Below are 25,008 nucleotides of genomic sequence, written 5' to 3'. Positions count from 1 at the left end.
AAAAATTTCTTCTTACTTGGTCACATGACTTGAAAGTTATATTTCGCAGATCAGGCAAAACAATTTATCCTTACTTGGTCACGATACATTGCGTAAGAGTTCTTTAAAAATTTAGCAAAAATTTACATATTCACTTCACGGTCACGTGATTTAAAAGTTAGATTTTGCAGATTAATTTAAAAATTTATCATTACTTGGTCATATGACTTGAAAGTTAGATTTTGCAGATCATGAGCGTTCTTTGAAAACTTTGCAAAATTATTTTTTTTATTACATGGTCGAGTGATTTAAAAGTTAGATTTTGCAGATTAATTCAAAATTTTATCATTTCTTGGTCACATGTATTGAAAGTTAGATTTCTTACTCATTAGAAATATTCAGAAATTCGACCAAAAACACGAAGCACTATTTGGTCATGCCTTTTTACTCATGAAAGTTTTTTCATAGTTTTGTCCAAAAGCACCAAGCACTACTTGGTGACGTCTTTTTAGTCATTAAGAATGTTTATAATTTCGTCCGAAAACACCAAACACTACTTGGTCACGCCTTTTTCTCATTAGGAATGATCATACTTTCACACAAAAACACCAAACACTACTTGGTCACATTTTGCTCTTCATTAGGAAGGTTCCTAATTCTGACTAAAAACACCAAACACTACTTGGTCACGCATTTCCACTCATAAGAAATGTTTATAATTTGGACCAAAACACCAGACACTACTTAGTCACGCGTTTTTTATCCTTAAAGATGCTCATAGTTTGCACCAAAACACCAACCACTACTTGGTCACGCCTTTTCACTCATAAGAAATTTTCATAATTTTGACCAAAACACCAAACACTACTTGGTCACGCCTTTTTACTCATAAGAAATATTCCTAATTTGGACCAAAACACCAAACACTACTTGGTCACGCCTTTTTACTCACAAGAAATATTCCTGATTTGCACCCAAACGTCAAACACTACTTGGTCACTCTTTTTTATCCTTAAAGATGCTCATAGTTTGCACCAAAACACCAACCAATACTTGGTCACGCCTTTTCACTCATAAGAAATTTTCATAATTTTGACCAAAACACCAAACACTACTTGGTCACGCCTTTTTACTCATAAGAAATTTTCATAATTTGGACCAAAACACCAAACACTACTTGGTCACGCCTTTTTACTCACAAGAAATATTCCTAATTTGCACCCAAACATCAAACACTACTCGGTCACTCTTTTCTATCCTTAAAGATGCTCATAGTTTGCACCAAAACACCAACTACTACTTGGTTACGCTTTTTCACTCATAAGAAATTTTTATAATTTTGACCAAAACACCAAACACTACTTGGTCACGCCTTTTTACTCATAAGAAATATTTCTAATTTGGACCAAAAACACCAAACACTACTTGTCACGCCTTTTTACTCATTAAAAATGATCATACTTTCACACAAAAACACCAAACACTACTTGGTCACGCCTTTTTACTCCCAAGAAATATTCCTAATTTGCACCCAAACATCAAACACTACTTGGTCACTCTTTTTTATCCTTAAAGATCCAAAAACACCAAACACTATACTTAGTCGCGACTCTTTACTCCTTAAACATTCAGAAATTTTTCACATAAAACCCCACCAAATGTTACTTAATCATATCTTTCATTAAAAGCTCTCCTCACTTCCATTATTCGTCCAAAATTTTATAATTTTATAAAAAAGGGTTCAGACATTGAGATTTCAACCTTTTGTATTACTTTTTGCTAGACGGAACAAGAAAGCGACCATCCATTCACTTTATTAAGTTTGTTTGTTAACACCTTTAAAAAAAAAAGAGATCAACCATGGACTATTTCTTGTTTCATTTGTTTATTAACACCCTCACATGAAAGAACAATTTTTTTTGTTTAATTTCAACAGCTATAGAGGTGTTACAGAAAAATACAATAAAAAAGCAAGTAGAAACCACCTCTAATCTCAAGATCAATCAGAAATAATTTATGTGATTATTTATGCATATATCATGACGTAAAAGAGAAAATAACAATAGAAGACGAATTAGTGATATGTGACGAAGTAGTGCTATGCACACCCCCCCCCCTTTCGAAAGGAACAAAATTTTTCAATTTTAACGACTTTTTATTTTGAAAAAAATTCCATCCCCAATGGGGTTTCGATAGAAATTTTATCCCCACTTTGTTACTGTAGAAGTGGAATATATTTTTTATAAAAAAAGTGTATTTTGATTTTATCTTGATAAAAATATTTACAAAAATAATGGAAAACTAAATGAAATAATTAAATTTTAAAGGTAAAAACTTGTTTAAAAAATGCAAAAATTATAAATATTTTGAAAACCATTTAAGTAACTTTCAAAAATTTGTTAAAAAATATTCAATCTCGCACGCAAAGCAACTTTCATCATTTTGCAATGTTACGGATAACGTGGTACAATCGTTTACCTAGTTTGCTATTCGATTCTAACAGCTCTTACGAATAAGGGCCTCTTGGGTCGTGATGGTGTGATCTACTAATACGTGATTGATGAGAGATTTTTATTTGTGTCATAAGGGAAATTCTCTCTAAAGTTTAAAAAAACTACAAAGTGCTTTTATTTACTTCTGAAATGTGGAGTTTCAACTTTGAGTTTCAGCATTGAATTTAAGGCTTAAAACTTACAGCCTGGAAAAAAATAAACCCTACCATATTGAAATATTCAATAAAATAAAGTGTGAGTAATGGGGGGCCCTAGTAATGAAATCCCCTTACTCGTCTAAACTTCAAATTCTGAAAAAGTTAAAATACCCAAATTCTACATGAATTTTTACCTTCATTGTGGGTACATCCGCTTTTGAATAAAGGGCATTGGTCAGCTTTGTGCAGACAAAAAAATACGCTTTGGCTAGTTGTCTGTGTGCGCTACATTTTTTAAACTCATTTAACATTAATCCGAAGCCACGGGACTTGGATGAAATTGAACCTAATAGTAGGGGGAAATTTGTAAAATCGCTCGATTTTTTTAGTCAAAGCACTTGTTATACATTTTTGGAAAGCTAAGGGGTAGGGGAATCAAAATAACTTAGGTGCCAATTTTGTTTCGGACACTTTGGTGTGATTTTCGGACAAATACGACAGTCTCGGGCAAAAATCATAGGGTGAAAAATTAGTGAAAATTTTAACTTGAGAAAACGGAGACCTGTTGTATATTTTTGGAAAGCTCTCAAAAAATTAAGATTAGTGATATATTGCGAGTATAGGTGATTTCAGTACCTAACTCGAGATATTGAGCTACCAAAAGCGCTAAAACTGGACAAAACAGCTGTTTCTGGCTGAAAAACACTGAAAAACACTGTTTTTAAGGATTAAAATCTCGAGTTAGGTAAAGAAATCACCTATACTCGCAATATATCACTAATCTTAATTTTTTGAGAACTTTCCAAAAATATATAACAGGTCTCCGTTTTCTCAAGCTGAAATTTTCATTATTTTTTCACCCTATGATTTTTTCCCGAGACCGTCGTATTTGTCCGAAAATCATACCAAAGTGTCCGAAACAAAATTGGCACCCAAGTTATTTTGATTCCCCTACCCCTTAGCTTTTCAAAAATGTATAACAAGTGCTTTGACTAAAAAAATCGAGCGACCTCAAAAAAACGAACAAATTTCCCCCTACTATAATGAAGAGTTGCTCACCTATCTACTACTATCCAGTCAGCTGGCACGAAATGTAAAAAAAAGTCTGTCTTAACGTTTATAATGGCCACCTACCCTCAAAAACGTCCCCAAACATTTAAACGACGTAAGTGTTTCTGATAGAGGGGCTATTTTGCATACTAAAAAATATTGAATTGTTGAAAATTTATTTAATCGAAATCACTACTAGTGGTTGAGATACCATCATCACCACCGTTTCCTTTATGTTTGTATTTCTCCATGTACGCAATGTGAGCATTTGGAGTTCCAGTCAGTGGTTGAGTATCTTCGTAGCGCTGTCTCTTGAAAAAACCAATCTAGGAAAAAATGAAGGATAGTCAAAAGTTAAATGTGGTCCTTAAGAAATTATTTGCAAAATACTGTGTGGGGTCAAAAAACTTTTTAAAAAGCTTAACAACTTCAATATTAAATGCTTTTGAGCTTGTATACTCAACTTGTTACAAGTTTTTTAAACTTTATTTGTTACAAGTTTTTTATACTTGACTTGTTATAAGTTTTTTTCAAGAACATTCAAATTGCCTTGGGGCGTGCTCTCAACTTTTTGAGTTTTAAAGCCTAAAAATTACTTAACATGTTCTTAATTTCATCATCGTGAGTATTTTTGTCCATTTTACTAAGTTTTACTAAGATCTATGAAATCAGGTGTTTTAGAGTCCTTCAAGTTTTACATTCTTATACAGTTTGTTCTTATAAAAACGTGTACTCACCCTGTATAAGATGACACAGAAGATATCGAGAATGATTAGAGCACCGACGATGGCCACCAGAATGACCCACCATTCAACTCTCCTGGCTATCAAAATTGGCTCCGATTTCTTGAACGGTTGTCGAAGCTAAGGATAAAGGCAGATACGAATTTTCACTCATTCCTTCAGTTTAAAAACATCAATTATCAATTTTTATTTCTCTTTCTTTTAATTTGAAGCTCTGATATCATCGAGCACTCTCGGCAGATAGAAGAAAATAGACTTGTGAATATCAATTATAGAAATCTTTCAGCAAACTCGAAGCCAGTTTCTTAGTTCGCCAAGTTAAGATTCCGATAAAGCTGTCAAGAAAGGTCACATTTGTACCGAAGTCTATAAAATAGCCCTGGGTACGAGATTGATTTCTCCGGATCTATGTTTTTCATGAAATCTTTGAAAATAAACATGTGAGGTTTTTATTAAAGGATCCAAATAAATGAAAAGTGTACGATTATTTTTGAATAAGAACTTTCGGATCAAAATCTGAAGAATGGATGACCTAATCATGCTTACTTCAATAGTGGTAGGACATTCATTAGCTTGTTCAGTAACTGTTCCATACTCTCCCCCGAATCGTGGAGTGACCTGAATCACCATCTCTTCCGATTCAAACTGAAAAAATAAAACAGTAGAGTAAAATGTATGACACATAAGGATAACAAGACTGGAACAAAATGCTCCGTATTTTGAGTTTCACGGGGAATTGAATTTTCATCTAATAAGTAGAAAGTTTCTTGTTGACGGTTACTTTCAATATTACCGAATAATGGAGCCTGTGGAATAATAGAAAGTCGAATTGAAGAGCATCAATACGGTATTCAACTAGAGTGTTTTGAATTTAGTCTGGATAGCTCACTACCATCTTATATACTAACTTCACTTATGTTGATGATGGACCGCGAAACACAATGAATTTTTAGTTCCTTTCAGGATAACAGCGTCTAAATACCTTTTGCAATGTTTCCAAGTAAACAGCCATAGTCAACCTCAATCTTTGAATGCCATCAACTGGTACGTTCAAAACATTTTCACACGTCATTGTCACACAATCGCCATTCAAACAATCCTAAAGGTAGCAGATAATGTCAGTTCAGATGCTCAAAATCAGTACTTGTTATATGTTTTTATCATGTAGGTAGCTGGGTAAGAATATTTTACGGTCAAAAAATTGAGTTTTGACAAATGCTTCTAGACGAAACGAAGAGTTATCAAAACCATGAAAAAATTTTATTCTGCTGAAGAAATCTTTAACTCGGGCTTTATAATAAGATGGATTCGAGAGAAATTTTCAAGGCTAGAAATATCCAATGTGCAGATTATATCTAGATTCTAATTTAAAAACCTACAAAAGCCTCTTTATCAGTTAATGGCTTACAATTATAGGAGGACGGGTATCTGTCAACTGCGCATGAGTGGCACGTCGTTTTCGACGAGCGGTGATGTCTTTTGTCGTTTCGTTCGTTCGTCTTAATTGAGGTTGAATGTCATTGTCTCCCTGTGAACAATGACGAGATGATCAGATGGGCAGATGGTGAGAAAACAGAGAAAGGAGTTTATTTGTCAAGCATTCTACTTGCTATGAGCAATACCTACTTTTTTTCCTACTCTTTAGATGTTTTGTGCCGAAGGCAGTATTGATTGCAAGTTCTTTTTAAGTACCAAAACTCTCGCTTGCTCGGACTTAAATTACTTGAATCTTTCAATAATTCGAACTTGTTTCTAGTCCCAGTCAAGGAGAAACCCAATACTTTCTATAATTCGAATCTCTCTGTTATTCGAACAAATAAGATTCCCCATTGGAGTTCGAATTAGTGAGAGCAATCTGAGGATATTTTGAATATCTTTAGAAGGACAACATTACTTACAGTCAACTTTCCAACATTAATATTGTTCAATAGACAAGGTCTACCTTCGATCTAGAATGTAAAGGATAGTCTTCCGGAAAATGCTAAATATTATATAATGTTCAATATAGTGTTTATGGTTAGTTGATTCATGATTCAGTATCTACAAAACTGTTCTATGACTTCTTTCGTGAGTCAGGGCAAGTGCAGAATTGGTTTATTTAACCTTCACAATGTCCATAGAACGTTAGATGAACGTTGAAAGAAAGTTGTGTGCTAGCTGGGTAGTAACTTACCGATAAATCAGAAATGTAAATGAGATTTTGATTTTGAACTTTATCAACAAGGGTCACATCCAGCGACATATTTTCAATGGGTACTCGACCACTGTTCTGTACCTGTAAAGAAAAATAAACTGTGTGCAATTTGACTAAAGAAACCTAAAAAAGTAAATAGTCAATTTTGATTAAACTGACCCTCTACAGAGGGTCTCTTAGGCTGCATCTTGGCTTTGTGATATACTATCGGTGGTTTTGTAAAGGTTGGCGATTCAGACTACGCGTCTCTGCATTTGCTCTACAGCGGGTCTCTAAGACTGCATTATGGCTTCCACTAACGGATTTGTGATATACTATCGGCAGTTTTGTAAAGGTCGGCGATTCAGACTACGCGTCTCTGAATTTGCATTAAATTTCTGGTTCTTTTGCCATTGTGCTGCTAATTTATTTTTCATAATTAGAACAGAAACTTACCAGAATATTGTAAGAGACAATGGGACCAGCCTCTCGTGCAGTTGAGGGCTTAGAAATCGGTTTCTGAGTATCATTGTACACCAAGACTTGTGCTTTGATCCGCTTTTCACTTTCAACATCAGCTCTGGAAAAAGAAATTCGGTAACTTCGTGATAGATAGGGTTGGTTAGCTGAATAGATTGACTTTTAAATACATAATACTCATGAGACATGGTGTCTTAACTTTAACTAATTGAAGATTAAGATGTTTTGATGACTTACTGATCAAGAGAGATTTGGACACAAGTTTGTATTTTCATTGGTAGATCAACAGTGACGTCATTGTTTGTTGCGTTGGCATCGTGACCGGTTCTAAGTGGAAGAGGAAAATGAATCATGTGTTTGGTCGTGTGGGTGGGAGACCAACTAAAGAAGCAATTACTTTTCAAGAAGTGGTCATTTTGAAACTTGCAGCAGCTCTAATTCAATTTAGAAATTTTAGAAAAGATTAAGAGTGTAAGTAGCTCAAAACAAACTGAAACAAAATGAAGGAGCGTATTCTCATAAATCGAAAAGGCGCTGTTAAAGACATGTTACCGAGTTTATGTATTTGCACTTTTGAGGACGGTAGAGTGACTGAAGCGATTTGGAAAAACCCGCAATTCCGCCCCGCAAAATCGAGGACGGTAAAAGTGCTGATTTACCGTCGTCCTCAGCTGGTCAGGATATAGTCAAATTAGGACCTTACCGTCTCCGTCGTTGAAAAACACACATACATAAACTCGCTGTTAACTGGCCGTTTTCGGGAAGAAATATCTAAGGTATTTTATTGTAGTAAGTAATCTTGCAACACTGGGAAAAGGGAAAATCAGACTGATCTTAGGTCGAACAAAGAACTGTTAATACTTACGAGTTGACATGTAATTTGAATGGGTATTCGAAAAACTTTGGCTTGGCAAGATACTTTACAATAAATTGAGCTTCCACTGTGACCTAAAGATGCAAAATAAAAAACATTATAATTGTGTTTGTGAAGTTTTAGAAATGAATACTTAGCTGGAAATTAGTACATGTTTGTTTTATAGGAACCATTTTACAAGAACACAAGGCTGAAAATTGAACAAAACCTAAGAACAAAGTATGAATAATCGGAGCCTCAGATTTCGAAACTATTAAGAAAGTACAGTACTGATTTAAACATATTTTACCAGATTTTAAATCCAATTTTTCACTGTAAAAACATTAAAATTTCAAAAAATTAAGACAGCTCATCCTAAGTCAAAATTTACTGGTTCTTATAAAAGAAGGTGTACTTTAATTGCAAACTTTCTAATAATTTAGACCGTGCTCATTCGCGCTGTTAAAGGAAAATTTAAGCCAGAACCATGAAAAGAAGATGATTCTGTAGCCTAAATTCTTTCGCGAAGATATGACATCAAGCTTTTGCTGCATAGCAACATTACCTGGAAATCCAAAAGTAGCACCAAAACGAAAAAAGGAAAGTTAAATTAGTTTGGAGAAAGTAAATAAATACCTTAGAGTTAAGTTTGAAAAATTATAAAGAATGTGAAGTCTATTTTTCGTTTGTCTCTTCGTAACCAGAAAAATGGTTGCAACAAAAATTTGTAAAATGAAAACTCCAAGCTTTTACTTGGTAAATTAACACCTGTCAATATGTACAGGAACCTGCTGTACCTGTTTCATCGAAAGATAACCCGTCCAGTATCTTCAAATTTCATCAAAGATTGAAAGGCGATTGGAGAGAAAAGACGTATCATGATATGTGTCACAATTATCAACGTTTTATCTTTCATTCTCTGCCTTGTGCATGCAGACAGTTCTAGCAGCGATGTTAGCAGTTTAAAAAATGATTTTAAACGACTTCAAGCAAACTATACAAAATTATTAGAAAGATTAAAACTTTCTTCCACCTATTGCATGCTCCACGCTCCAGGTAAATGTGGTTCATGTATTTGTAAAGATGATTTGACCATTCCTACGAAATTCTACTGTGATTGCCGAAATATAAAACCAGAACGTGACTGCCTAGCACACAGGCAAAACGGGATGGCTATTGATGGTTATTATAAGGTCACAATGAACGGATATCGAATGACTCAAGTTTATTGTGATCAAACAACATCAGGAGGCGGTTGGACCGTTATTCAAAGACGTATGGATGGATCGGTCAATTTCTTCAGAAGATGGGATGAATACAAGGTAAGTTATTCACCTTTTTTTTTTATTAGTTATTGCTCTGTTGCTCAAATTAAATTTGTGAAAGATTTAAAACATACATCGCTCAAAGAAACGACTTGTCGCCTTAATTTTCAATTTTCCTACTAACCAGGTTGGCTTTGGGAAACTGCATCGGGAATTTTGGTTTGGAAATGAAAACATACATGTTTTATCTGCACAGGCTGTTTACCCAAAAGGATCAGAATTAAAGGTTCAAATGAAACTTCTTGGGTATACAAGCTGGTATAACAACACATTCACACATTTCCAGGTAGATAGCGAACGAAGTAATTATCTTTTACACGTTAGTGGTGGAACTCAGAAATCAGCAACTCAGTTCGCAGATTACCAAAACAAAGTCGAATTTTCGACCTGGGACAAGGATAATGATGACTATTCTTCTTGTAATTGTGCAAAGGATTATCAATTCACGGGTTGGTGGATTAAAGGCACTGATGGAAATTGCATTGGGAAATACAAATTCAATTATAATGGTCCGTTCGACAAATTCCATGAAAAGCATCATTACCAACGAATCAACCATTACAGGTACCAACCGACTTTCATAGAGCTTAAAGTGCGACGATTATAAATACATACATGCTCTATTTAAAAAAAAACTCAAGTAAACTCAAACGGTCATTTCAAATACGACAGTATCTAGGATACTTAAACAAGTTAAAGTCGGTATTATATCTTGATACTTTTGTAATATTATATGTCCCAGCTGTTAACTCTTAGGTTGGTTTCAGCATAATTTTAATTTTTGAAAATTTACATATTTGTTCAAAAAGAAACAAAAAAATTGTATTGATGTGATAAAGTTTTGAAATATGATTTTATCAATGAAGAACCCTAATCTATATTATAATATACCCATACGTGCCATTTTTTCCTCAGCGGTTTTGATTTTCGCTAGGGACCACGCTTTTTTCTCGACACGGTGATAAAAAATCGCGTGGGCTCTGACCATAGTGAATTTTTCATAATTGCCGTGTTTAAAATGTGTTTTCTGACTGGTTACATCAACAAAACTATGGCATGTTATACATTTTCTGTTAGGCCAACTATTCTTGAATCTGAAAATTTAAACATTGCATTGAAAAAATTTGATGAAGAAGAAAATGAAGACTTTTGCGAGGAAGAGTATTTCAACTTTGAAGAGCTTAGTTTCGGCGAAGAAAAAACATTTTGAAAAAGTTTTCGCAGTAGATGGTGTATCTTTTACCGAACAATAAAAATTTTTGCGGAAAATTTTTGTAAATGCTTCTTTGTCTCAAAATCTTCAAAATAGTGGTGTTTCATCAATTTTTAATCTGAATTTTGCTTAAAAAAACAGTCATAACTTTTGACACATCTTTTTAGAAAAATTTTCCGCAAAATTTAAAATAGTTCAATTCTTTGCGGACAGTTTGAAAAAAGTTCGAAACAAAAAGGTTAATTACCCATTAAAACTTAGCACTTTTTATAAAAGAAGGTGATGCAACATAATGCAACGTCTTTTTAAAGCTCATAACGTCATTTTTGCAAATAAGTTTTTAATTACTCTTAAGGGGTTTGATTAAAGAGCAATTCATAAAGGCGATTCTTTGTTAAAAATGTTAAAGAATCTAAAACATAACTTTTATGTTCAGAAACTAAAATCAATTTTCTGACTATGGTCAGAGCCCTTAAGAGATCTACCCAGGGATATGTTTTTGATTAATATCAAATTTTTGAAGATATTTGTAATCCTTAACCCTGATTAGTACCATGACAAATAGAGTACGGTAAACTTACGCATTTCTTCAAATTAAATTTCGTTATTTATTCAAAAATTTGCGATATCTTGAAAACTTTCAAAAGCAACTTTGTACTCTTGACGAAGGAAAATTATTCACGAGAATTTGTTTTCATTTTTTGCAAAAAAAATTATTTTCAAAGTTTTCAAAGTCACACTAAAATGCGGACAGATGATTGCAAAATATCCATTGATTGCCCCTTTAGTTAGGAAGAAGAAATATATAGTATGTGGCAATAAATTGCATTGCAACGCCTGAATCCAATTCTCAAAATTTCAAACATTCAGATCTTCAGATCACTTTTACATTAAAGTTCCTGTCTCATACAACTCGTCCTAATGCAACAGGTTAAAGATATCAAACTATTTAAGTTATTCGTTGGAATGGTATTTATACCATAAAAATAAAACGTACATCTTGTAAGTGAATATTGTACAGAAAACCGGGAGAAAATCAGACTTACCACTTCATTTTCCAGTATCGGGTTATCCAATAAGAATTTGACGAGATTTCCTGTTCCATTGAAAGTGGTGTTGCCTTCAGTGTAATTCGCTGCTAGTCCATCGTATTCCCTTTTTGCGTTTATCTGTAATCAAATTTAGTACAATTGCAGTAGAAAATCGTGCCTGAATAGTTAAGCCCGTAAACCTTAGGCTGGAGAAGAAAGTATCGTTATTGTGATGAATTCTCAATTATTTCAAACAAAATTTTAATCACCGAATTCCATCTGTCGTGTGCCGTTTATTACCGAGTTTATGTATCGGGGGATATTGAGGGCGACGGTAAGTGAAATGGTACAAAACAAAGTCGATAGTTGATGTATGGCTCTATATCGTATTTCTCACCTAAACAGACAACGGTATTTTTTTTTTTTTACCGTCGTCGAGCAAAGTGGACGATGAATTTTGAAACATGTCAACTTTACTTTATACCGTCCCCCTCAATTTATCTCGAATACATAAACTCGCTATTATATCGAGTGAAGACAAGAAAGCCGTCTTAATTAATGCTTAAATTTGTTAACAAATTTGAACCGTTAATTCCCTTTATGCCCCTTGCTAGTATTTAACTGAGAAAATGTTATGAAAACTTCGAAAGCCATAGAGACGACTTGACAGCTCTTTCGGTAAGTGATATCTTTTAAGAGGTTTTGAATGTGTTTGAATTAGTTACCGTGTTAGCAGTGAGTGATAGGAGCGTGAAATCTTCGTGAAAATGGATGGTCATTTTGGCTTGATATGCAGATTCGTTCCAGTTTTTTACATTGGCAATCAGTTTTACTTCATTGTTGAATGAACCGATGTATAATGGTTCAACCACTGAAGAGGCTCTAAAAAAGGAGTCATGAAGAATTAGATATTTGATGTGCCTTTGTCACTTAGGACAAAACGAGTGCAAATTTATTACCTGTGCCCCTTTCCTGTTAGACCCCTAAAACGACCGTTTTAATTTGAAAGAACAGAATTTTCATTCGACAGTAAACAAACGGCTCTTAGAAAAACTAATATGTTTCAGACTTCTGAGGCTGCTTTGGTGGAAATTTGATTGGATATTTTAAAACCACAAGAAAAATGGCAATACAAGTTCAAAAAATGGAAAACTGATTTTACCCTTTTAGGACTCGAATTTCACTGGATATAATATCCAGATTGACATCGCAAATTTGATCTGTACCACATTGTCTCAAATATTTGACTTCGATAGCGCCTTTTTGTGTTCCAAATTGATCCAAAATAGCGCAGGGTCCGTCTCCACAGTTATTCTTTGTGTCAGCTGCTTTGTAAGATGTCGTCAAACTGACTGCTTCTTCGAAGTTTGTTGCTCTCTAAGAAAAGAAAACCATGACTATCATCCAGTGACTTCTTATAGAATGAGCTATAATCTTGATATATAAGAGCTAGTTATGACGTTCTGAATTTAGAATGCCATCAAGCAAGTCTTTGTTAAGTTAACTATTACTTTCAAATCGTATGTTTTCTTAAAAGTAACAGAAAAACTGGAAAATAGCCGATTTTTCTTTATTGTTACTATTTAACACCCCTGTGTCATCCCCACCCCACTGGGATATTTGGCAAAAAAATCGTCCCGGTGGGAAAAAACCCTAGAATTTTAGCCACACTGGGAAAATTACCTTAATTTAATCCCCATTCGAAATTCTCCCCGCTTGTGGGAAAAAGTTCCACCGGGGCTGTGAAACAGGGTGCTATTTACTTAAAAACACGTCGGAAAGAATTTTAGACGTATTATAGAGAACAATTTTTCTCACCGCGATAGAGAAGTAAAGTTTGTGTCGGTACAGTTTCTTTTCGCCACGTTTGAAAGTGACATTGCGAACCAAGTTGCTTGTCAACGTCTGAGTGACGTTGTCGAAAATGAAAGCTCGGCTTCCTTCACCAGACTCCCGAACGTCTGTTCTAAATTGAATTTCAACATCTGTGGAAAAGAGATGGAAAATGAAATATAGTTATTGATACTTGAGTATGTACAAATCAAGGTCAGCTGAATTTACTCAATCCAAATAAAATTCAAGTCTAAAAACAAAGGACATACACAGGGCCGTATAATGGTAGCTTTGTTTGCCTAATCAGCTTTGAAAAATTTGCTATACTGAAAATCATTTCTATGAAATAGTTAAACAAGGGGCGTAGACCATACCAAAAGTTTCAGGGGCGTTGGTGCTCTCATCTTGAATATTCGCTTGAAAGTAAATACTGAAAAAGAAATTATTAAGTGTAAATATATGTTATTAGTATTTTTAAACTTCTTAGCAAATAAATCTATCCAAAATTTCGACAAAGTTTTAGGTGTTTCTTTCAGCGAATTGTAAGCTAGGTCTAGGCCAGTACATAGTAGAGCCCTAGAAATAATAAGATCATAGTCCGTATAAAAAACTCTGGGCTGTAACTTGTTTTTAGGTTTTTCCTTTGTTAATATAAAAAGATGAAAATCGAATTGCTCAGTTTTTGATCACGTTACCAAGTACTCCTCTTGGGATTGGTTTAAGATTTAATCACATGATCAAACTAATTTCTTAATCGCAAGTTCAAGTAAGAAACAATGGAAAAAAACAAAAGGCTTCCAGACCGGGGTTTTTTTATACGGACTATGATAAGATTCAGTTCCTATTTACTAGGTAACGTTGGCTGCAGGTCAGATAACAATTTAGACTACAAACCATTCATATTTGGTTTCTTTGTATTCACAATTCGCGTCATTTATATCAGTAGGCACAGTCACACGATCTACCCATAAGTTGTCTTTTAATGTAATGATTGTTTTTGCTCTAAAGGAAATATCGTTAAAGTTAAATCAGCTCAAATCACGCCTGTGAATATCAATCAGATCACATTTGGAATTAATTGGTAAGCAAGTGGGATGTTCTTAGAGATGTCAGAGGGTCCAATTTCCGAAATTCCTTCTAAATTTTTGTCACTTTCCGCTACTCCGTCCGAAAAAGGATTGATTCCACTCCTCCGCCAACCATGAAGTTGCATTTTACCAAAGCAAAGCTTTCGTCTCATCTCGTTTTAAACGAAGTTATAAGTCTTATTATAGCCCGTATTCATGATATGCACCATATTGTAATGTCTTTCACCGACCTAAAAGCTGATTGGTTTGCAAGTGACGTAATAACTGATTTTACGTCACTTACAACCAATCAGCTGTTGGGTCCGTGATGCCAGAAGACATTGCAATAGTGCATATCATAAATTGGATTACTCTTTTCCCTCCAGCCAGAAAACATTCCGTTTTATTGAGAAAAGTTAAAGTACTGTACTCACTTGTAAACAAAAACACGATTTGAGTTCGGTGCACTGATAGCGATGGCTAAAAAAGAAACATTTTTCATAAAGTCTAGTTTCAATAAAACATATCGGGAAAAAGCTTTAATGTTTGATGCTCTCAAAATTTTACCATGAATCCCAGGTTAAGCGGAAATCTGCAAGCACAGTGCGAAAGTCAGTGCAACAGATAGTTACTTAATTCTTTAGGAGCGATGGCCTAGTGGTCATAGCGTCAGATTCCTGATCCAAGGGGTTCGTAGTTCTAATCCCCGGGCATCCAATGCTCCGTTCAGTTCATAGATAGCCGAGTCAGCTGGCTGTGGACCCGTGAAAACAATCAAAAGACTGTCTAAAAGTTCTAGATTACTGGGATATCCTGGTAAAAACATCGACTCTATATCTATATCTATTCCACCACATACCTGGATAAACTCGGGTATCGATGACGGATGATGTAATTGAATGACCAAAGAAACCATTTGGAACAGGAGCGTGTAAGATCTGCGAAAATTATTCGAAGTATAGATGAAATGTTACGTTCTCAAAAACCAATATGGTCCGTATTACAAGTTAAAATTTTACTTGTTCCTCCATTGAATATCAAGAATAATTAGTTAGTGCACTTAGTTTAATACTGAGCCTGGGGGCAGTTTCTAATCCCGGCTAAACAAAATCTTTTGATTGGAGTTTTTCATAAAGCGTTACCATACTGGTAGCACTACATAGTAATGCATCGAGAGCGCTAGATCTATTTTCCCTGAACACTTGTGATGTAGAGCCGTCTGTTGTAAGGCAAAGTTTTAACGCTATAACGGCTTTATTGCGGGTACAATTTTCAAATAAAATTACGATCAAAGATGGCAAATTTAGCTCTATCTAGGATTTATAAATGTCGGTGGGTACTACTACAAAAGTATACAAAATTTCAAATTTCAATGCAGGGAACATGAATTAAACTTTGTCTCAATATAATTTGCAGTGGTGGAGACAAAAAGTAAAATTCCGCTCCTGTTTATCTTTTCAACAAGCACAAAATCGATATATAATTCGAATTCTGTCAAAAGTTATAGCCTTTTTTGTCTCCGTTGCAAATTATTTTGAGACAGACTTTAAAAATAACTATTTTGAAAATCCAATTTAGTTTATGAGCTTACCTGTGATGGTACGTCGACAATTTTTCCATCCCTGACGTTATAAATGTAAACAGCACCATTGCCATCTTTTCCTCCCCAAGGAGCTCCTACTGCCAAATCTGCATGAAGAAATGGTAATCGTATTTATGTTCTAATGAGCTTGAAGCTAGATGGTTCATTTTTTTTCTATGCTTTAAACATTTAGGAGACTCTAATTGGGAACCCTGTCTCGACAACCACATCAAGATATTTTTATTATATCTTTAGCATACCACGTCAGTATGAAACTCTAACGCGTCGCACTAATCGGAAACGTATAAAACCAATTCTCTCTTCAATCTATTATTTTGAAGTGTGAAAACAGTGAAATGTCAGTTCCATCGAGATACAGTTGAACTCTTTATCGATTTTCAGGCGGAATCGGATTTTCAACAAATAAGGGAGCATATCGAATAGTAGAGCATCGTTTCTGAGAGTAACTTTCAATATTATCGAAGAACCCCCTGGATATCCTACTTTATTCGCAAAAACCCCCTGGATATCTACTCTGCAAAATATGCTCAACCCCCTGGATATCATCTCTTATAAAGATGCTTACCCCCTGGATATCCACTCCCTTGTGGATATTTAACCCCGTGGATATCCATTCCCTTGTAAGATATCTAACCCCCTGGATATCCACTGTTGAACAAAAATCATTAACCCCCTGGATATTCGATATCCTCAACATGGGGCCATGGAATATTTCTGGAAAAGCTCCATAGTATAACGTCGAATTCGAGAGTGTCAACTGTTTTGGAAACGTGAAATTAAAAGATAAGACAAGAATTCTATTAATAGAGCTAATGTACCATCAGTTCCATCTCCGTTTACATCACCAATATTCGTGATGCTTGATCCAAAACGTGCTGCTTCTTGTTTTTCACCCGTTAATGTCATGTTGACCTCGTAATCAAACTAAAAAAGGCGTAAAAGATTGGATTTAAAGGTTGTTTTTAAATAAGAGTGATCTCGTTTGCTTACTCATCAATTTTGATTTACAAGCTTTTGGATATTGAATTGACACGGGTGTGGAGCAAGATTGGTCAGAAAGAGGAAAAGAAAGACATGTTTGCTTATATCAGCACAATATAACAATAAACAGACACTGTCCTGATATAGAACATGTGTCTGATATGAAACGGGAACACTTATGTAAAAAGTATGGATTTCAGATGGGATGTCAGTTTTACGTCTAGCCAAAATAGCATTAGAAGAGAACCAGCATCGGAGCTTCCCTCGAGTATGTGTACTTTGTACTAGAGTGTATCTCATGTATAATAAAATTTTGTTTTTAAGGCCATGAATTTTGAAATTTTCTTAGATATTAGGTCTTGCCACTTAAGGCGGTAAGTTTCAATTTTTGTTTCCGGGAAAAAAATGAGAAAATAAGTGTCAAGTGTAATACGCTTATATAGCATGCTCTAATTATCAAAATTCAATAACTGTTACAAGTTCAGACTCACTTGAGCTTTTCCATTGTTGATAAATATAAAAACACGACCTTCATCCTGACCGATTCGATTACCGAACTGATCCGAAAATAATGGTGCACCGATAGCCAAATCTTGGAAACTGAAATCGAAAGTACACATATTTTATACCACAGTAACATTATCAGACTTTGAAAATTAGCCAAAGGAATTCTACATAAAAATATGGAAACGATGTAAATGTAAGCTCAAGAAATGTAATTATGCTCCTTATTGCCTGTAGTCGAAGATCTTAAAGCTAGATCCAGAAGATCAATGGTAATGATGGTTTGGCCTTCATCGAGGTTGCTTCTTCAACAAAAAAGTTAAAAGCAGGTTTGCCAAAACCCGACCGATATAACGTAACTAAATGAGTTTTTTTTATTGGGAAATCTTTTTACTCACCCGTCACCATTGATGTCAATAGCAGCCAAGGAAGCTCCATACATTGTTGGTCCCTGAAAATGAAGTATGATGAAAACTTTTGATATGAGTCAAATGGGCGGTATGAAACATCCGAAGCTCTAAAAATTACATATACCCAATTTTTAATGTTTCAATGTATCTAAATCAAATGTAAAGTGTGAATGATGCGCATTAAGTTGCGTTTATTTTTTGAACTTTGTAACGTCAGATTTTTTTATGACGTATTGTTTCGAGAAGTTCGCCCTCTGAGAGCCAACACCAGGGTATTCTCTGGCGTCTATAAGTAACATGAATAAAGCCTGGGATACACGGGGATGAGTTTGCCACATTGGCTGGTTTAAGATAATCTGCTTAACATTTAAATCTCACCCCTTTCGATGTGACAGGGTTTGGGATTCTATCCATCAAAACAAGTTTGGTATCGTCATCCTTGCTGATGGTCAAGTTACCATTTAAATTGATTTCAAGTTGGTAGACCATGACCTAAACAAATTTTTCAACATTTAATTTTCAGTACAATCTAAAGCTGTTTATTGTAAGGTTTGATTTCTAGAAACACTTATTTTCGGCTGCAATTTATTACTTACTCACGTTTACTTTTTTAGAAAGCGACCCAAGGGGGTGCTAGGCAAGTGAAAGGTACGGGTATGCGCCGCCCTTAAAGGTGCTTTTTTAGAACGTGGAAATCTCTGTAAGGGTTGGAAAAATCAAAAAAATTAAATCTCAGTCCCACTAGCGGTCGGAACAATAGGAAGATTTCAAGTGTCTTTAAGATTGAAATTTGGTCAAATTAGTCCCGATCCCTATTGGGTAAATTCACCAAACAATTTCTTAAACCTTTTTAGTCCCGGTCTGACTAAGGGTCTGACGGGCGGCATATACCCATCAATCTCCTGGGAAAGCGATCCAATTTCGAGAAACTACGACCATAAAAATGGATGACGGAAATGAATGACGGACTAAATTATCATTTCAACGTTACTAACCTCTCCGTCAAAAATCTGTGAACGTGGAGCTCCCGATGCCAACCCTAAAAATATATGAGGTCAAGTTTATTTTGATTATCTACCTTAGCGGCCCTTTTTACACCGGCCCTAATTGTCGTTATCTTTTCGTCGCTGACCTAATATGGTCCGACTTAATATATCCAGATAATCAAATTAAGGCCGGGCTAAAATGGAAAAATTGAGCTCTGGCGTAGTAAGAGCCGGCTAAAAGGGGTCGACCATTTCAGTGTTTATCTAAGGCTAAAATGCGTTATGGACATTGGAAAATGTTTTATACCAGCAAATAACATCACAAACCTGGTAAAGATTTTCCGGTAAAGTTTCCTTTTATTGAGCTGTAACCTAAAATGAAAATATATCAAAATTTTCCTTCAATAAAAGAGTCAACTAGCCATGTATCTTTTCTTGATATGCGTAGGTCAAGATAACGTCATTTTTCATATCGGAAAGACATGAAAAAACCAGAATTTGACCATGTGTTGCTATTTTTAGGGTCAAATTCCGGTGTTTTCGATTCGAGTGTTTCAAGAAAATGAAGTAATTTTGATTCATACTCATTCATAAGCATACGCATAATATCAAGAATACACCTAAAGCAGAATCAGAAGCTCATGCTTGATTCATGATTTTCATGACGTAATGTTTTATCAGCAAATAAAATACCCCGTGCGTTTTCAACCAATTCTATTGTTTAAATGAAGTGGCAAATACCCGGTCATTTTTGGATGCTTCCGTATAAAACATTACATCATGAATATTATGTATCAAGACTATGGTTGTTTTCAACAACTGTTTACCTAATAATGAACTTCGATTTGTGTATTCCAATTTATCAGCGAATACTTTTCCATTGTTGATGAAATCTTTATCACTCCCCATATCATCAATATCCAAAACATTCATAAAGTTGGAGATTTTTTCTCCGTCAGCTGTCGTTACAAGAGCACCTATGATGAACAAAATAATAGGAATTCGTAGAAGTTTGTTCCAATCCCTAATTAATTATTGCTCTCTTGAAGATAGAGTTGCACCCTGGGCGTTTATCAAATTTTTTGATTTTTTTTAGGGGTGTTTATTCAAAGAGGGCGTTTAAAAGAAGAGGGTAAATTCAGTTCGAATACTAAAAGAAAACATTTATTATCCTAGATCTAAGTTTTCTTTTAAATATTATACGTCCTTAAAGCTTCTTGTTTCAAATAAACGCCCCTCCCGAGGGGAGGCGTTCATTGGAAGGGGGTGTTCATTCAAAGTAATATGGTATATTCACCTGTGTATTTTCCAGACCCTGAAGTCGAAATGAATTGATAGAGTGAACCATTTGAATTGAAAGATTGAACGTTGCCATTTCCAAGTAGACAATTGGCATAGTTACTGATTCCAGGGTGCGGTTGACTATCTATAATGAAATGTTACGAAAACAGTAAAAATGAAAAATAAAAACACAATGGAATTCTAATAATATGTAAGTCACCCAGTTATCTTTAAAATGTGTTTTTCATATTTTCCCATATCATTCCTTTAGAATGGTAAAACCTAATCTGTTGGAATTGGATGGCATAGAACGCTGTGCTGATCGAACTTCTTAGACCATGTTCAGACGTTACGGTTTCGCATCGTTCCGGTATGGTTTCCGTTACGGATCGAGAGTGTTCATATTGGCCTTGGGGCTTCGGAACGTTTCGGAGTAAGAAAACGGAAGAGTTCCGTTCCGATGAAAACAGTGGAGCGAATTGACGTTTTTAATTTTGACGTTCACACTTGTTAGGGAACGATCCCGGGGGGGGGGGTACTAGGTTTGCGAGGTGACGGGTATGTCCGAGCCGAAAATCGAAAATCGACCCTTTGAGAGACTAAATTTTCGTGATTTTGGGACCCTTTGAGAGACTTTTTCCTAAATTTTGGTCCATTTTTTCCAACTTTTGGTTTGATTTTCACCAAATTTTGGTTAAAATTTTTGGAAATCGTGACCCTTTGAGAGAGAAATTTTTGATTTTCGTGATTTTGGGACCCTTTCAGAGACTAACTTTTGAATTTGTACCCCTTTTAGAGACTTTTGAGGATTGAGAAAAGGTACCCTTATGGCTCGCACATACCTGGCACCTATTTTGCCTAAGTACCCCCCCCCCCGGGGGAACGATACGGAACCGTACCGTCTGAACATGGTCTTAATATGGAAGCTCAATGAACGTTTAATGGTATGTCAAATGAGAAAGAAGAAGTTTTACGGTTTTTTTAGGATTACAATGTACTTGGCATCAAATACCTTATTCCACGAATATTACTAGTCATTTATTAACACAAATTGAAAAATTTCCTTAAATTAAAACCAGCCGTGGTCTCCTTGAAAAAACAATAAGATTCGTGTTAATTTTTTGTGTGTTAATTTCAAGGCTGTTGATTATGTGTCTACTTGGTCAAAATTTGCCGGATTTTTAAAAAAAGATGACGAAATTTCGGTCTAACAAATGGCGAAATCGGTTACCGCCTACAATAAAATAAAAATGCAATTTAATAAGTTTTCTTACTTTGGTAGCATGGAACTTCACTGTACTTATAAGAGGTCTCATCAGTGAAGACTGGACACCTTCCCATGAAGTAATTTCGTCGGCTGTAACAAGATTTGGCTAATTTATTGGTGGTATTCAACGTGTATGGATCGATGAATGATTGAGAGGTTTCGTTAAAACATTTGCCATTTTTGATGCGGAATCCGTGAGCTAACGGAGCACATGCAATGATTGAGTTATCGGTGGTTGAGATAGAAATTCCTAAAGCCTCTCCTTTCAATGTTTGATCTAAAAAGAGCAAGATTAGGGTATTGGAGAGTAGACAGTAGAGTAGAAAGTAATGCTTATGTAATTTTTTTTCCATCAGTTTCCTGTCTTTGATTTAATCGTCAAAGGATTTAGACTTTAATTCGATGTAGAGAAAAATCGAATTATGGAGAATATTTGATTCTATTTTCAAGCTGAAAGGACCAATGTTTTAGTTCGAATCAAAGAAAGTTTCTAATTGTAGAGAAAAATCGAGTTATGGAGAGAATTTCCCACTATTTTCAAGCTGAATGTTTTAACTAGAGTCACAGAAAGAGTCCGATTGTAGAGGTTCGTACTAGGATTGACTACATTTATCAAAGGCTGTCACTGTCTGATTCTTCAAATCTCAGGACCATTAAGTTCTCTCTATTATGTTGAATAAACCTGATAAAGACTAAAGTTTTTTTTAAAGAACCATTACAGTACATTTTCCTACGTGGCTAGTTTACAACGTAATAACATCGTCCCGGCCTAAAATTATTAGGCTTTTATTTTACACCCTTTGAGGGTTTGAGTGCACTTTTTCTCATATTTGCTCATTTCGACCCTACATAATGAACTTTGAGAAGCTTGGAAAAAGGACCCTTAAGGACCACGCCTACGGAGGGTCAGGTAAACGAGTGCCCTCTCCCCGGAAAAACGTCCATCTAACGTATCTAACATACAATCAAGCTTAGATAGACATTCTTTGTACGTGCCAGTTTGGAGATGATAGTAATACCTTGTCTTTCTTCACTGTTAGGATTGGTAGCATTCATATGAAAACATGATTTGTCATCACCATTGACGCGACAACTCAACAATGCTCCTGTTTTGTTATCATACATTGGTGCTCCAATAATCAGTCTGCAAGAATAAAATTCAATTACAACTGTAAGTGAAAATTATTCACAGACAAATTGGCTATTAGAGTATTCGTACAGTGTTGGAGTCTCCTTAACTCAAACACGCACGTGGAACGCAAATTTGTTCGAGTTTCGAGTTAAGGAAATCTCGAGTTTTGCAGTACAAAGACATTGTTAGCTGAAGGGACCATAAAACTTGTTCAAGTTAAGGAGACATTTGAGAAAAAGGAGAGTTGTGTCGAAGAGACTCCGCTGAACAGTGAGTTCACTTTGATTTGGAGTGGGTTTTAAGGTTATCGAATAGGCACAGAAGCTTATTTTCAAAATATAATTTACTCGATGGGCGTTGGAGTTTTGTGTTAGAATTCTCCCTGTCTTGTCTAGAATTTAGTAAGTCAGAATCTAGATAAATCAGAAGCTAACTGTACCCGTCGCAGAAAAAACACACATGCGTTAACTCGCTGAAACTTTTCGCCCCAGTTTGTCGTACGTTTGGTGGGCGTTGAAAATAGCGTTCTGTTGTTTGGAGCACTTACCTTGCGTCATCATTCTTCTTATAAAATCCAAGGGCGTATCCAAACAGATTTGTGTTTCCATCACTCAACAATGGATCAATGAACTCTATGCGATTCGAATCACTATCGATGTTAAAGGCAAGCACCATGTTTAATAGCATCACAACCACCAGTTGGAATGTGAGAGCTTTTAGCAACATTTTCGTTGTTGTTGATAAAATTCAACTATAGTATTATTTTTTCGGTTTTATTCAATAACTTAGATTTAAATATATCTAAAATCAAGATAAGTAAAATCTCAGTATATCAAAATCAACACTCCAAGATTTACTTTGTTGGTAATAAAACTATGAATTTGCTGTGTAGTTTTTCAAACATGCTTAATTTTTGAACAAATTTTCTGTAACTCAGCGACGCTTACCAAAACATAAACTAAAATGACTATCCAAGCAAAAAAACGAAAGAAGACTCTTCGCCCACAAGAATCGGATATGAGTCGTTTGAAAACAGCAATTTCCTTAGTTGAATCGAAACATAACTTGGTTAATTATCGCCGGAAAGCTTTATAATGAAAATTCTTTTACTTCCAAATCCAATTTCTTGGATATGAAACAGAAATATTTGTCATTGAAACTGATAGTAATTTGAGCGTTTTGTAATTGACACAAAATATAATATACCATTTGATTGAGCAGTAACTGACTGATTAACTTGACTTGCCCCCACTGTGATAATTGACTAAAAACAGCAATTTGGATGTAGATATCAAAGCACCTTTCTCAAAGTCTTTGAAAGTCAAGAAAAAGACACCTTTAAAATAACCTTTAGAAAAAATCCACAACTTGACAACATGACATGAATGCTTCAATTTTCTTCTGGCTAATGAACACATAATTTTTCTATTTTCTGAAAAACAATTTACTCCCTCATTAACCAATATAGGTCAAACCTTCGTAACAAACCATTAAAATTAGCAATTTAATTAGTTTTCTTTTGAGTACCCTGATGAAAAAGAAAAATATTTCCAAAACAATAATTAGTAGCAAGATTAGTGGTCATTTATATTTTGTTATGTAAGCACTGTTATGATTTTTTTCAGCGATTTTCTATAATTTTCTTCGTTAAAAATCAACTTCCTGTACATACGGTGGTACTTCCTCTAGCCTAAGATTTACAATTACTGTCATTTTATATAAGATTCCCATTTCCGAACTAGGATTCTCGTCACTTTTCTGGAATCTTTTTGCTATTTTCCCCGGGATAACCAGCACGAGATTGGAAAGGGTTTGTTTCTAAAAGTACGGGAAAACTTGTGTTTCACGAAACTGCGTAGCTTTCCAAAGCTTTTTTTTTAACTACCCAAAGTCCTGGTCTTTTTCCGCTAGAAATGGATGAATCTTAGTGTGGAAATGATGAGAATCTTATACAAAACGACAGCACTGCAGAATGAAACAAGTCCAATCTTAGCATCACGCAATCGCTGTGTGAGCCTCACTAAAGTTAGAGAAAACAAGAAAGCCTAAGCGGCGTAAAAGCCCTGCAATGTTGGCAATGTCAGCATATTTTTCGCTGCAGAATCGCCATACAACAGGAGCGAATTTTTTCAATGTATAAACTCGAGTTGGGCGAGCAATAAAGATTTAATTACTTTAAACTTTTTTCTACTTATCAAGAAAGAAAGATTTGACTATATAAGTTGGAGGTATTAATTATATGTGGTTTTTTCTTACGCATGCGCACAATAGAAAGTCAGGTAGTTCGATTTTAGCCTGGAATCGTCGATTGATAATTGCGCGCATAGGCCCCGACAAAGTCAAAAAAATTACAATGTTTTTATCTTTTTTTTCTCATTTTGGAAGCTGAGCTGAAATAATCTGAAGCGATCCAGTAAATTTTTGAATTTGATCTGAAATTTCGGGGA

General features: G+C 35.0%; 1 protein-coding gene across 1 annotated transcript; it reads right to left on the bottom strand.

Moving 5' to 3' along the window:
- Positions 1-3,776: 3,776 nt before the first annotated feature.
- Positions 3,777-23,364, bottom strand: LOC136818429 (integrin alpha-V-like). The gene is made up of 30 exons (XM_067074768.1): positions 23,109-23,364; positions 22,449-22,573; positions 21,437-21,706; positions 20,179-20,307; positions 19,709-19,858; positions 19,209-19,253; positions 18,891-18,934; positions 18,274-18,387; positions 17,884-17,936; positions 17,473-17,581; positions 16,819-16,924; positions 15,989-16,086; positions 15,257-15,335; positions 14,832-14,877; positions 14,225-14,332; positions 13,705-13,760; positions 13,316-13,482; positions 12,660-12,874; positions 12,223-12,379; positions 11,513-11,635; positions 7,941-8,023; positions 7,313-7,402; positions 7,052-7,175; positions 6,596-6,697; positions 6,321-6,371; positions 5,831-5,950; positions 5,405-5,521; positions 4,969-5,067; positions 4,417-4,542; positions 3,777-4,005 (listed from the first exon to the last, which is right to left on the bottom strand). Exons 1-30 carry the CDS (start codon positions 23,285-23,287, stop codon positions 3,859-3,861), a joined length of 3,432 nt encoding a protein of 1,143 aa, XP_066930869.1. The 5' UTR covers positions 23,288-23,364; the 3' UTR covers positions 3,777-3,858.
- Between the last annotated feature and the right edge of the window lie 1,644 nt (positions 23,365-25,008).

The sequence above is a fragment of the Clytia hemisphaerica genome, unplaced genomic scaffold, assembly GCF_902728285.1.
Source record: "Clytia hemisphaerica strain Z4C2 unplaced genomic scaffold, Clytia hemisphaerica genome assembly, whole genome shotgun sequence".
NCBI classification, from domain to species: Eukaryota; Metazoa; Cnidaria; class Hydrozoa; order Leptothecata; family Clytiidae; genus Clytia; species Clytia hemisphaerica.
The sequence above is the reverse complement of the archived record's forward strand: the minus strand, read 5'-3'. Positions and strand labels throughout refer to the sequence as shown.

Bases quoted from the DNA above. Each gene is read 5' to 3' on its own strand.
- LOC136818429 (XM_067074768.1), bottom strand. From the start codon at position 23,287: ATGTTGCTAAAAGCTCTCACATTCCAACTGGTGGTTGTGATGCTATTA. The intron at 13,483-13,704 runs GTATGGTCTACG...TCTTTTCCACAG, and splicing joins CAACGCCCCTGAAACTTTTG to ATGTTGAAATTCAATTTAGA. The intron at 5,068-5,404 runs GTATTTAGACGC...TTATTTTTTCAG, and splicing joins ACTTGGAAACATTGCAAAAG to TTTGAATCGGAAGAGATGGT.